Below are 14670 nucleotides of genomic sequence, written 5' to 3'. Positions count from 1 at the left end.
GAATCACTCTTGCCACTGTTGGCTAACCGTGCAGGATGGTTGGACGAAAATTATGGCAGAGCGTTAACATAGAGAGCAACATTGAAAGGTAATCTTCTTTTTCTTCTGTTCATTGTCTTTCAAAGGAGAGAACGAGAGAGACTTGGTATTCCTCGTCGATGGTTCTAATTCCGTGACAAAGAAGCACTTTGACATCATCAAGCACTTCATTCAGTCCACTATTACTGCAGTGGATGTGGGACCACATGCAACACAAGTCTCGGTGGTGCAAGTGGGTGACAAGCCCAGGGGTGACATCTATCTGAATTCATTTGATAAGAAGCAGCCGCTGCTTGATGCTGTGAAGAAGATCGAGAAGGTCGGTGGTCTACGGAATGTTGGCAAGGCCCTGAGCTTCGTGGGACAAGAGGTGCTTCAACCAAACAAGGGCTCTCGGCCTGGTGTACCAAAGGTATGTTGCCATCAATTGCTTCAAACTCTATAATTCGTAAAAGAAAGAAATTATTACCATTGTCCTACTTCATTGTCATTGTTTTTCGAGCTTCACTTTTGTGATTATTTAGTACATGATACCAGTTATACATTTAAGAAGTGAAAATACATGATACTAATCTAATAGGTGGAAGCGCTGCAACTGATTCACCAAAAGAGCCTTTAAATAAACAAATTATCTGTCTGTACTGGTGGGGTGTGTATGTCACCACATCAACACTCTTCACACCTCTGAGAAAGAGAACTAGCTTGTTCTCGAAGCGTCAAACGTTAATAAATATTTTATTCTCGTCCGTCCAGTGTGCTACCTTCGACCAATATGTACAGGTTTTTACACACTGTATATCCACTGATTGTTGTGTATTTCTCAAACACTGCAATTGGATAGTAAATTGATAAACAATCTCATAATAAGGATTTTGTGATTATTGCTGTCATGGAGATACTCCTAAAACTCATTGTCATCTCTCTCCATCCCCAGACTGTTGTAGTCGTGCTCGCAGGTAAACCCTCTGATGATGTCACATCCGGCGTTGGCTTGCTGAGGACATTTGGGGTTGATGTTTCCGCACTTGGAATTGGTGTCGGCAAAGATGTCCTGTCAACAATCATCTCATCCCCAGACCACGGGCAGACCTTGCCAGATTTTGATAACTTTGTTACCTACTTTAAATCCTTCATCATCTTCATCAAAAATCCAGGTACATATCAAATACACCTGGAAGAATGAAATATGAACGCATTCTGAATATAATTGTTGATAAAAATGATGTCAAACATCCAGGTGAACATTAAATATCTTATATGCAAAGGTTTGTGAAATATAGTCTGACTTTGTGAGTAAACTTTTGGCAGACTTTTTGGGGGGGGGGAATTGTTGAAGAGCGAGTTAAAATGCCAATTAGTCTGAAACTTTTACAATGGATAATCATAATCCATATTACACGCCGATACGGGATTACAGGATTAGGAAATATCTATTTTGATTATCTTTATTCAACAGTAATGCAACACTAGGAAGGACAGGATAGCCTGGAGGTACGCACACTCACCTCTGTACTGTCCAGCTTGGGTTCGACTCCCGACCAGCCATAAACTGTCATGCTGGTGTTTCACAGTCAGGGCGAATCGTCAATGTGTGTGCCGTCCATTGGATGGATGGTAAACTGGGCATCCCATCTGCCGGTATTAGTTGATGGATATTAAAGATTCCACGGTCTCCTTCTTGAAGAGCAGTCGAGTTATCGCCAACACCTTGGACAATCCCACACGCCTGCCCCGACTACCACTGGGAAGGCAAAGGCATACCACCTAGTGTTATCCTTGTCATGGGGCTGCTTTGGCAACACCGAACAGTTTGGTGTTGCCTGTCTGGAGGCAGAGGCTGTTTCGAGGCAACACCAAAGAACATTGGTCGACGACAGTCTAGAGATGTTTTGGCTATTCTCCATCAACGACAACTTTCCAGATCCTGATCTCTACGTATCTTCAAAATCTAATCTTGAAATCTTTTTTGCTCCTCGCGAAAGTGAATGTTTTGCTCAACTCAATGTAAGGTTGGAATTTTGCTCCTGTCATGTTTTGTTTATGTTAGACACCTTTCAATTTAAAGAGTGTCAACTAACTGCTTTGAACAATATAAACATCAAGATCTATCTCTCCCACCTTCATGAAAGCTAGAGACTTATGATATGGCCCATGGATTTTAAGCTTTATGCTGTCGTATATTTTCTGACTGCCAGGATGGTGCAGAGGTGGCCTTTGAACTGTCTAGTCTGGGTTTCATTGCTGACATGGCTATCAGCTGATGGATCAGGGATTTATGGGCATGACGTTGTTTCACAAAGTGCGTCGTCACTTGGATGGACATTACGCTGTGTGTCCTGTCTAATAACGTTGGTTGGTGAACGCTAAAAACCCACGTTGTCTTTTGCAAAGACTATGTGATTGTCACCAACCATAAGCCATCCTACCACAAATTCTAAATTCTTGCTCTTAAGTGCTGGGGCACAGCATCTGCAGCACAGCTCCATCTCAATTTCGATGCAACCAACATTCCAAATTGAATATGCATTCGCAAAAATCGAAACAGATTTTCGAGGTGCTCAATTACCCTTCTCACAACCTCATCCCACACAAACTACCTCCTGCATTGCCTACGGAGCTGATACCCAGGGCAATCAATTAGGATTCGACTTGTACACAGACACACCATTCAACAGCACAATAAAAAAAATTCAATTTTCTATTTAAGGTAGTTCTCTGTAAGGAGTTCAAAGGTAGTTCTCTGTCGAGAATTTAACCTCTGATTCTGATGTACCATACTCGGTTACAGAGCATCTGTGCTGCCGAAGCAGTGTCTTGGCAAGGGTTATACTGGGTGGTTTGCCATTGTCTTCCCAATAGTAGTTAGGGCAGGAAATTGTAATTTGTTCATGGTGCTGGCAACATAATAACTCGCCCGTGGTGCAGTTCATGATAACTCACCTACTCTTCGTGAAAGACACCTTGGGAACGTTAACGTCCACCGACTAATACCAGCGGACGGGACGCACAGTTTAACATCCATGTGAGGGACCGCACACACATTGATGAACCACCCTGCCTGTGAACACCAGGATGACAGTTTATAGTTGGGTCGGAATTCAAACCCAGGCTAAATGGCTTCGATGCAAGTGTGCATACCTCCAGGATGCAAGCAAGTGTGCATACCTCCAGGCCATCCTGCCAGCCCCAAAATGAACCGATTGCATTTAAATATTTAATTTCTGGATGCAGAATGGAAATTCATATACAAAGGAACCACAGCCTCAGTGTCACCACACTGTCAATGTAGTGTCAATGGGTGGTAGCACAATCCAGTGTGAACTTAAACTTGGAAACGAGGAGGCCATTTAGATCATCATAACCATGTTGCACTTCCGAGTTAATGTCAGCTGCAGCTTTAATCAATCTTCTTGATGTTTTACTGATGGCTCTAAAGAACCCGATTTTGATCAGGTGAACCAACGGATGCACCATGAAAAAGGCATCGCATCACAAACTGTTATTTAGCCGGGTTTAACCCCTTAAGAGAATTCAAACCCAAGATTGGGTAAGCAGAGTTGTAGATGTTGTGTCTGGATTTCCATTGTTGTGAATCGGTGGTGATAATGCCATTGATGGAACCTAAACTTATCTACCTTTTTGCATCGATTCTGTTTTTGCCGTATTTAGAGGAAGTGGTTCTACCGCCGGCTCCGAAACCGGTACCTGTGAAACCACCTGTTGTGAAGCCTCGACCTCCCATCGCTGAACCATATGCTCCTGTTGTCAAAGGTTTGGAAGTTTTGATGTTTGTCTCACACAGCAAATGTCTCTTGCACGTCAATCTCGCAGGAAAAGGACTTCCCAAATAAATTGGCGGCCATATTCATGAACCATTTCATTTGTTTTGTACATATTTATCCTTGATTTGACACCGAGTTACAACACAGATCAGAGGTTTGGAGGTAAACACAAATTTGGAAGATAATTGACCATTCCATTTTCTAGACTGACATAATTATTTCTCGTAGAATATGAAGAAATGTGGAAATTGACAACAAAAGATTTGAACAAACACTCAACATATTATTTACTCAAATAATTGTGCTTTCATTCAAATAATAATCCTTTGTCTGAAAGCAATTGATGTTGCGTAATTTAATGAAAGTAATAGGGCCAATCGCACCTTGCTACAAAATCGACAAGAAAAACGCTAGAAGCCCGTTCAGGGCGGTAAATTGGCCTGTGTTCTTTTGGCAAGGGTTTGTCACAATCGCACAAAAGAAAGCAGATTTATCCGGAAATACGAACTCGAATTTGTTTTTGATTTTTTTTTTAAGATAAATTTGTAACTGGAAATAAATTGCAGATTGCGTGGTATGGGGAAAGCCCCGACTTTGGGATGCCAGTTGCTTGTTACCCCCACCACCTGAGGTTGGCAAAGGTAAAGTTTTCATCCCTGTCTGTTTGACTGTTGGTGAGCAGGATATCTCAAAAAGTTATCGATGGATTCTGATGAGATTTGGTGGACAGGTTGTGTGTGACAAGGACGAATTGATTCCATTTGGGTGAAGATCCGAATCCGGATCTGGAAACTGGAATTTTTATAGTGTTTCGTCATCATTGAGAGATCGGGCCAAAAACGACATAAAGCACGATATCTAAAAAAAAGTTATGGATGGGTTATGACAAAACTAGGTGGATGACTTGGGTAGGTGAGAAGAAAATGCTGAGCCTGGCAGAGGTTTGCACTCTACCTAATGCTATTGTGAAGTCGTTTTCTTCACTAAAGCCAATGTTTTAAAACTCGGCCTGTAACTTGGGACTAACTAGCCAATCGGGCAATATAAATCAACTTCCTACTACAGTTTGCTTGGTGAAAGGCTGAATCCTTCAATCCTGCTTCTTTGCAGCTTCACATGGACACTTACATTCCACGCCTTCCAAATAACTAATGACAACAGATTCGCTCTGCTTCCTCACTGTGATATTTAAGTAGTTCTTGAAGAGCAATACAAGTTTCCTCTTGCAATCAAGTAAATATCAGAAAATTTACAATTTTTTTGACTTGTTTTTAATAGATTTTGAAAGCAATCTCATTAAATGTCTTAAAATACAGAAAAACCGAAGGTGGACCTGCTCTTCGTTGTGGACAGTTCTGAAGAGGTGTCAGACACACACTTTGCTCGAATCAAAGAATTCTTGAGGAAGACAATCCAGGGCCTTGAGGTTTCACCTGAGAAGACACTGGTATGCTTCAGAGGGTTTACTTTAATTGTGATAAATTAAAGAATCAATAAGGAGCAGGATTTTGAGGTTTGGAAATATTGTTGGGCTTGAATCGTAAGCGTTGGCTCGGCAGGTCTTACATGTTGAATCTCCATCAGGAAATCTATAATTGGACAAAGTTATTTTTTGCATTGGGAAAAAAAGAACCTTAAAGTTTCTGAAAATTCAAAGTAACCGGTTCCAGGAATTTCCTGTAAAAGAGCAGGACAGCCAACAAGCTCCTGAAAATATTGAATACGAGATCCAGGGAAATTGTATGGTTGTACTCTATTCTTTCATCTGTAGCACATTGCAATGGGTTTTCATCATAGTTCGGAGCACAACTCTGCCGCTGATGCAGTATTCCTGGAACCTGGTTACTGAAGTCTCTAAATAACCCAATTTTGATCAGGTGAACCAACTTGTGCACCATGAAAAAGACGTCACATCACAAACTGCTATTTTGTCGGACATAACTCTCCCAGAGAATTGAAACTCAGGTTTTGGTGAGCAGAATTGTAGATGTTGTGGCTCGATTTCTGTCATTGTAAGTCCGTGATGATCGTGCCATTGACAGAACATCAAGTTATCTGCCTTTTTGCATCAATTCTGTTTTTGTTGTATTTGGAGGAAGTTGTACCACCATCAGCTCCGAAACAATTACTTACAGCCCCTTGTAGGTTCCGGGAGAAATTTGTGATTTGTATAGCATGTTGGCAAGAGCTCATCTACTCTTAAGGAAAGACACCATGGGATCTTTAACATCCACCAACTAATGCTGGCAGACGACATGACCAGTTTAACGTCTTTCAGAGTGACAACACACCCATTGATGGGTCACCCTGCCTATGAAACACACTGGGATGACAGTTTATAGCTGGGTCGGGAATCAAACCCATGTGTGCATACTTCTAAGCTGTCCTACGAGACCAATTTTATGGTGTTTCATTCTTTTACAAGGCAGCAGGCACCAATTTAACCATAATGACAAGCATAGTAATGTTAAAATGTCAATTTTCTAAACCTCTCTTTTCTGAATTCAAAACTAAGTTTCACTGAAGTGTTTTGCACAGTTACAGGAGTTACCCACTCAGCCGTTGGAGTGCTCCGTTGCTTTGTATCGTAAATTGGACATTGTTCTCCCATTGGTGATAGCATTAGACACTGTCCATATATGGTATATGCATTGTGGAGGAGGGGGAGGGAGTATATTGAAAAATTTAAAATGATGTAAAGGAATATGGAGGAAGGTATGGAATGTGGAAAAAGGCAAAAAAGGGTTGACAGGAGAGATAGGAGCAAAGGAAGAGGAGGTGTTGGCTTTGTATAGGGCTTTCCATGCTGTACAGGTAGACCACAATATTATTCCGATAAGCCATGGGACTTCATCTGTTCCCGCTAGGTCGGTGTGCTGCAGATCGGAAATGAGCCACGGACTGAAATCTTTTTCGACGGGTACAAAACGAAGGAGCAACTGATCTCAGCAATTGTACATATGCCAAAGATCGGTGGTGCTCGCAACCTGGGCAAGGCTCTCAAAGTGGTGAAAGAATTTGTTGTGGAGAATAAGCTTGGAGCTCGGAAGGATGCCTCAAAAGTGAGTTCCCATTGATACCATCTGTAAGATAATACGAATGAATGAGAGGTGATGATGTCAGTGAATTAAGGCCAAAACTACTACTACTACTACTACTACTACTACTTCTACTACTACTACGACTAATTCGCATGCCTAGCTAAGGGGGATAGCCTTCCCCTTGGGGGTTGGCCGTTTTGCACTTCGTTCCCTTGAGTTGGGGGAACGTGGGTGAATGAAAATTTTGTGGTTGTGTTTGTAGGGGCATGACGTATTGTCATCACAATACAATGTGATCTTGCTTTCCACTGCTATAATCATAAGCTTTAATCAAAAGGACCATTTTATTGAAGTTTCTTGCTGTTATACCACCTCATTGTGTGAGTATAGTACTATGAGCTTGAGAGATGTACTTGCAGTTTTATATAGCTGTATGTATATAACTCTATATATATATATATATATATATATATATATATATATATATATATATATATATATATATATATATATATATATATATATATATATATATATATATATATATATGAGATGAGTACATATAAGCAACTGTGAGTACGTCAACATAACTCAATGGATGTACTCACAGCTCTGTGCCACGTGCATGTGGCAAGAGTACCTGAACAGCTATAACTCCCTTGCACTACGTACTTAATAGACGTACTCACGTTGTACTATGTACTTAATGGACAAACTCACATTGGCTACGTATTCAATTGACGTACTCACTTCTTGCTGAGGAGAAAGGCGGAGCTCGGATTGCACATTCGCACGTTTACCCAACACTTGCTCCTGCCCAACGCACTCTTGTTCAGAAGAGGGATGGAGCTTGCATTAAGCAGGGAAACAAACAAGCTCTGTTCTATACATGAGAATAATCAGATTGAAGACTTTATTTTGCGATATTGATTGACAATGCGGACAGTAATCATGTTTTGATGGATTCCAGGCGGTGACATTGATCCTTGGTGGAAAGCCAGCTGACAGTTTTGAAGGGACCGCAACAACACTGTTGAAACATCATGTATCAATGGTGGCAATCGGTGTGGGATACACCGATAAGGTCGTTCTCCAAAAATTTGCTTCTTTCAGCCATTTCATCAAAATCTACGTCACTTATGAAAAGTTATGGCCTGGAACAATTACCATTCCTACAAAGCCTGCTCCAGGTGAGATGGTACAAGATGAAAACTCACGCTTGCAAACTTTCTTTTACCCTGTTCTTCACCCAAAATCTTCATGTTTTATCACACCATTCGTTTATTTCTGCAATTATTTTGCCACCACAATTTGCACAGTAGATGGTACATGTATCCTTTTTTCCACAAATGATATTTCAAGGTGCAGCATTTTCCCAAACATAACAAGGAGAAAATTGCATGTGATCGACAAGCTTGCTCTAATTTACCAATTTTTGCTGAGCCAAATCCTCGAAGCTACATTGTACGTTGTCTATATTTCAAAGGAATATGATTCCGTGAAAGATAGTGTTGTTCTGCATCAGTGAAAAAGAGAAATAATTTATTTTTATCAACCAACATTTGTTGAGAGTGTCTGTACCACTGTGAGAAATATGATGAGACTGACATTTTGAGCTGTTGGTCTGATGAAGAAGGCCCATGCTCTTAACCATGTTTCAGGGCATTCAAGATAAGTCGAGAAACATTTCAAAGCGAGAACTAATTTTGGACAGGTCGGAACTCCAATGCGGGACACTCAACCGAATAAGATTTGTGGAGGAATTTGTAATTTGGTTTCAGGTGCCGGCGACAGCTTGGCTACTCTTCACGAAGGACACTGTTGGATCTTTAACACCCACCAACTAATGCTGGTGGACAGGAGATCCAGTTTAACATCCATCCAATGGATGGCACACGCAATGATGCCTCGGCCTGCACGCAGAATACCAGGGCGATAGTTTAGAGCTGGGCCTACATTCAAACGCAGGCTAAATGACTCAAAGTCGAGTTGGCATAGCTTTCGGCCATCCTGTCAATTCCTTTGCTAAATTTGAGCAAAAGAGAGATAAAGCTTTTGTTAACCTCAACCTCCAGTTGATATAATCTGTTGTCTACCTTACCCATCATTATATCGTTTTCAGCTCCTTATATTTCCTTATCCATCCATCCATTGGGACCATACTCTGTGCAGAGCATCAGTGCTGCCGAAACAGTCTTCTTGGATATTGGGCACAATCCTGGAAAGGTCACCACTCCGACACAGTATACCAGCAAGCTGGCATTCATTTTTGCCAACCTTGGAAGGATGACAGGCAGAGTCAACCTCACCTGGTATTAATTCAAAAGTCAAGGGGAATTTGAACTCAGGATCCTAGAAGCCAAAGCCCACTACACTAACCATTATGCCAACACCAGGCATACGTATTTCCTTATCATGTGCAGTATCTCTTCTTGTCACAATCCCAAGAGCTTTTAACTGTTGACGGAGTAATTTTCTACTTTATTGAAGAAGTCAGATTTTGTTTTGCAGTTTGTAATCCAATTTGGTGGACACATGAGGTATCATATGACCCGCCAACATTGCATGCAACATCTCTAGCTCGTGTATATATTTCCTGACTGCCTTTTTACCCATTTCTCTGCCCCTTCCATAGTGTGCAATGTCAAGCAGAAAGCTGATGTGGTGTTCCTCCTTGACGGCTCAAGTAGTGTTAAAGAAAATAACTTTGCAAAGGTTGTTTCTGTGGTACGGATGATCATAAACCGCTTAGACATTGCAGCTGATCAGGTTCGTGCTGCTGTAGTGCAGTACAGTGGATCTTTTGTGAATGGCAAAAACAAGTTGCACTTCAATTTAGACCAGTATACAAGCCGTGCAGACCTCCAGAAAGCCATCAACAAGATATCCTACATGAAAGGATTCACTTACACAGGCCAAGCCCTTGATTTCACCTTGAAGAACGTCTTCAAAGCCAAACCACGAGCTGATGCCGCCAAGGTAAGACCACAGTTCATTGACCGCGGACATCATTGCATCCATCAAGACAGTCTCTGTGATTACAAAAAAAGAACTCTCAAACACTTTTTGCAAAAAGATTCAAAAAAACATTTTAGTTTTCTGGAAATAGACTTGGAATGACTGAACCCTGTCCATCATTGATTTGGCTTGGCAGGACACACAGAGAGAGATTCGGCTGTTCAAAATGTTCTGCGAATGAGATGCTCACCATCGTTCAAAACACCAATGTTGATAGATTTATCGATACACATGTATCTAAAGTTAGAAAAAAAACATTATTTTGTTTCGTCACATTTATTTATATAGTTTTTTTGTTCTAGAAAAAGAAAAACCATTGGCATCTTATCTCAAACTATTGTATCTTGTTTGTATAAACCTTTTAATTGCCCATGGAACAATGAAGCGACATGTCATTGGTGTTTAATTAATTGTTGTAAATTATGTCGTTTTTCTTAATTCGTCTGCATTCAATTGCAGTGCAAGGCTGCAGGGTGGCATCATGAACTGAGGGTGTGGCTGTGCCGCTGATACAATTCCCTCTGCTGGTTAGGGAAGGAATTTGTAATTAGTTCCGTGTGCCGGTGATGGCTCACCTATTTTTCGCGGAAGACACCGTAAATTCTTTGACATCTACCAAGGAATGCTGGCAGATGGGACTCTCATTTAACGTCCATCCGAGGGACGGCACACACATTAATGAACCACCCTGCCTGTGAATCACTGGGAAGAAAGTTTATATCTGGGTCGAGATTCAAACCCGGGCGAGACAGCTTCGAGGCAAGTAGTGCGTACTTCCATGCGATCCTGTCAGCCATTTATACCATCAATCTTGCCGATAGTAAAGATTGTGCAAATATTCACGTTTTATTCACCAACAGGCACTTGTAATCTCTCCCGATCCCATCCCTTCGAGAATGGGCTAATCAGAACAAATTTACAGACCCTGTTACTGTCGAGGGATACAGTTTAGCCATGGAATTGTTCATGAGACTTGCCACGAGTTCCCTCATTGTTCCGACAAAGAGCAGATGGAAATCCACCAGCACAACATAAATCCTCTACTTTCACAATTTCTTCAAAATGTACATCATCTCTGAATTTGTGCTTCACACTGAATTGGTTTACATGAGGTTCCAATGATGGTTTATTCCAATAACTTGACTATAACCCGTGTTTTATCTCCAGATTTTGATCTTGATCACCGATGGCAATGCAAATGATAAGGTTGATATCCCAGCAAAGAATATGAAAGGCTTTGGTGTGAGTGTGTTCTCCATCGGTGTGGGGAATGTTAACATTGGCCAACTCAAGGTACACGACATTTTATTTTTCAATCTAACAATATCTTTTCATTCATGTTTTACCAACTTCTGCCTGAATCTATTCCCTTGTTTCACTTCCGCAGTTGCTATCTGTACTTCATTCAATCATCGTTTCTTGCACACTAATTATTTACCTTTTTAAATCACAGACCATCGCCAGTGATCCGGACAATGAATTTGTCTTTACGGTGAAAGATTTCAAAGGACTGGACACCATAATCGAAAAACTCAGTTTGACTGTTTGCCAAGAAACAGATGTGAATCGTCCCAAAGGCAAGTGTCTGACATCCAAATGACTTGCGCGTAACGTCTTGATTTAACAACACCAAAAAGAGAAACGAGTCTAATTTTTTGCCTGACTTTCCTGCAACTTCAGCATTGGTGTGGTTGAGAATGAGGTGGAAGCTGGATGTTTGAACCAATCATAACTAAGTGCAGATTTAGCACATTTGTTTTGTGTTTTTTGAAAGTCTCATAAGTTTGATTATAGAATATACATACAGGACTGTATATCCAGATACAATCACGTCTCTCATCCGTAATTGGAAGGAATAACCAATCGGCTCTCACCTAATCAATTATACAATGCTCCCAATGCTACATGCCTCAAGGGACAGGGGTGTCAGGTCAGGTATGGGAGCATATGTTGGAGCATCGCTTCGCTGTGTCCACTTTCCACCGGTACTCCAGGGACCTTCGTCTGGCCATCCCCTCAGCAGATGCCTAGCTCATCCACATCTCCTTGAGATCCCTATCAACCTGCTGCAACCATGAGGTATGTGGGCGACCTGTTGGCCTCCTCCACTCATGAGGCTCCCTTGCTAAGAGAATCTGGTGAGCAGGATCAGCGACAGGAAAATGAACAACATGTCCACACAGCTGCAGCTGATGCTCATGGACTATACAGGTAACAAATCTTATCTGAGTCAATCTCTAGAACCGCTCGTTGGACACAAGGTGTGACCATTGATTGCCAAGGATTCTCTGAAGAGACCTGGTACTGAAGAAATTAAGTCTCTGTCTCAGATCCCTGGTCAGAGTCCAAGTCTCACATTAGTGGAGCAAGACTGGAAGCACCAAGGACCTGAAGACTCAATCTTTTGTCTTCCTGCACAGGTACCAACAGTGCTACACCCCATGATCCAGTGAATCCATGACTCCCCAGGCCCGACACAGACGTCTATTCACCTCTGGCTCACAGCCATACAACGGAGACATGAATATCACTGCCATGGTAAGTGAATCAATCTCTCCATGACCTCAATATCCTTGCCAGGACAGGATAGCAGCATATAGACAGGATCGCAGATAGGATAGCAGACAGGTTCTTCCATTAGCCACGTTGCAATGCTCTTTAACATGAGGAGAGGAACAGTTTATGACCTCAGAAGACGTTATCAAGCCACTATATCAAGAAGTGGACGTCTCAGGAACAAAGCTTCCGCTCACGACCAATGCATTGGCATGATCCATTTACACAATCGGTTTCAAAATGGCCAGGGTACTGCAAACACACTCCCTGTACCTCAATGCAGTGATTGCTGTCAAAAGTGGACACACCCGGGTGTTGAGATTGTTATTTCCACGTTTAATCACCATGTGAGAACATTTGCTGCAAAGTAGCATGATGTGATTAGGTCACAACGAAATGGACATTCAGCACCTATTTCTGTCAGAGGTTTGCACCTCATCTGAGTCCACAATTATGTCACATAAATATATCCCATCACCAACCATCGGTGTTTGGGTTTTTAATGCCGGAGAGTATACATATACACTCGTGTATATATATATATATATATATATATATATATATATATATATATATATATATATATATATATATATATATATATATATATATATATATATATATATATATATATATATATATATAGGAATGAATATTTATTAATCAAACATATGGGACTTTCAAAACGCAAAACAGAGCGATTCGTAGAGCAACCTTTTTCAGAGCAACTGCATACTGTGATTCATTTTCATGATTGAATGAAGGAAAAATATATAATCGAGTGAAATGCTGGTTCACTTTCCATTTTTTTTCACAGCACCGAAGCCCGCACCAGTTCCAAAGCCCGCACCAGTTCCAAAGCCCGCACCGGTTCCAAAGCCCGCACCGGTTCCAAAGCCAGCACCGGTTCCGAAGCCCGCACCGGTTCCAAAGCCCGCACCGGTTCCAAAGCCCGCACCGGTTCCAAAGCCAGCACCGGTTCCGAAGCCCGCACCGGTTCCAAAGCCCGCACCGGTTCCAAAGCCCGCACCGGTTCCAAAGCCCGCACCGGTTCCAAAGCCAGCACCGGTTCCAAAGCCCGCACCGGTTCCGAAGCCCGCGCCGGTTCCGAAGCCCGCGCCGGCTCCAAAGCCCGCACCGGTTCCAAAGCCTGCACCGGTTCCAAAACCTGCACCGGTTCCAAAGCCTGCACCAGTTCCAAAACCCCCTCCGCAACCTCCTCTACCAAAATTACCTCCACCATCTAAACCATCTGCTGTGGCAATTGAAATGCAACGTGAGTGCCCGTTTATATTTCCTTGCAAGGTAGATACACCTTCCTGTCTTTCTCCATTTTCTTGTTTGTGAAAATTTATCAAAAGATTTTTGAAACTGCAAGGTACACTACCGTAATCTGAGTGGCTGCATATTTTAAATGGCGGCTTTGTAATGAGTAAACCAGCATTTCTCAACTACCTTCTTCAACATATACAGACATTTTGACATTTGTTTTTGGTGGCAGAGGTTATGTTTTCACTTCTGTCTGTCTGTTTGTTTGTGTGAGGGAGATATCTCAAAAAGTTGTGGATGGATTCAGATGGCATTGGGGAAGGTTTGGTGTGTGACAAGGATGAAATGATTACATTTTGTTGAAGATCTGGATCAGGATACGAGAAGTTTACATGTGATTCTTCACATTGAGAGATAGGGCTAAACTAATATATAGCACGGTATTTCAAAAAAAGTGTGGACGATTTGGCCAAAACTTGGTGGGCAGGTTGTGTGTGCAACAAGGACGGATTGATTTGATTTTGGTGAAGATCGGAATTCAGATCCAGATTCGAGAATTTTTTTTATTCTTTAAAGTGATTCTCACCATTGAGAGATGAGACCAAAAAAGATATACAGCATGATATTTCAAAAGGTTGTGGATGGATTCGGACAAAACAATTGGTGGATGAGCCGGTGAGGTGACAATAACAAGCCAATTCAATTTTGGTTCAGGTCCGGATTCACATCTGGCCCATCAGTGAGGTACAAAATGCGAACTGCTCAACTTGGCTGAGGTATGTGCTCCACCGAGTGCTGTTTTAGTTTCAACTTGCATCTGCTGGAATTCTCAGCATTCGTGTTATTGCTAAAAAAAATAAAAAAAAGTGCTGGGATTCTCGGTTGCAGGTTTAATTGAATCCCTCTTCGCTGAGATGAAGTGCCCTTATTCAGGAGAGACTGTTGTGCTTTTGAGATTTTTCCCT

General features: G+C 41.7%; 1 protein-coding gene across 1 annotated transcript in view; it reads left to right on the top strand.

Moving 5' to 3' along the window:
* Nucleotides 1-14670, top strand: part of LOC147009768 (collagen alpha-3(VI) chain-like) — an 83844-nt gene that overhangs the window by 57553 nt on the left and 11621 nt on the right. Inside the window, exons 23-32 of the mRNA XM_085861210.1 lie at nucleotides 126-451; nucleotides 974-1193; nucleotides 3709-3810; nucleotides 5138-5268; nucleotides 6689-6883; nucleotides 7833-8052; nucleotides 9498-9841; nucleotides 11048-11173; nucleotides 11334-11457; nucleotides 13254-13712. Coding sequence (XP_085717336.1) covers nucleotides 126-451; nucleotides 974-1193; nucleotides 3709-3810; nucleotides 5138-5268; nucleotides 6689-6883; nucleotides 7833-8052; nucleotides 9498-9841; nucleotides 11048-11173; nucleotides 11334-11457; nucleotides 13254-13712 — 2247 coding nt within the window. The remainder of the gene's footprint in view (nucleotides 1-125; nucleotides 452-973; nucleotides 1194-3708; nucleotides 3811-5137; nucleotides 5269-6688; nucleotides 6884-7832; nucleotides 8053-9497; nucleotides 9842-11047; nucleotides 11174-11333; nucleotides 11458-13253; nucleotides 13713-14670) is intronic.

Source organism: Eptatretus burgeri, chromosome 17, assembly GCF_056783735.1.
Source record: "Eptatretus burgeri isolate ZD-2024b chromosome 17, Ebu_testis_v1, whole genome shotgun sequence".
NCBI lineage: Eukaryota > Metazoa > Chordata > Myxini > Myxiniformes > Myxinidae > Eptatretus > Eptatretus burgeri.
The sequence above is the reverse complement of the archived record's forward strand: the minus strand, read 5'-3'. Positions and strand labels throughout refer to the sequence as shown.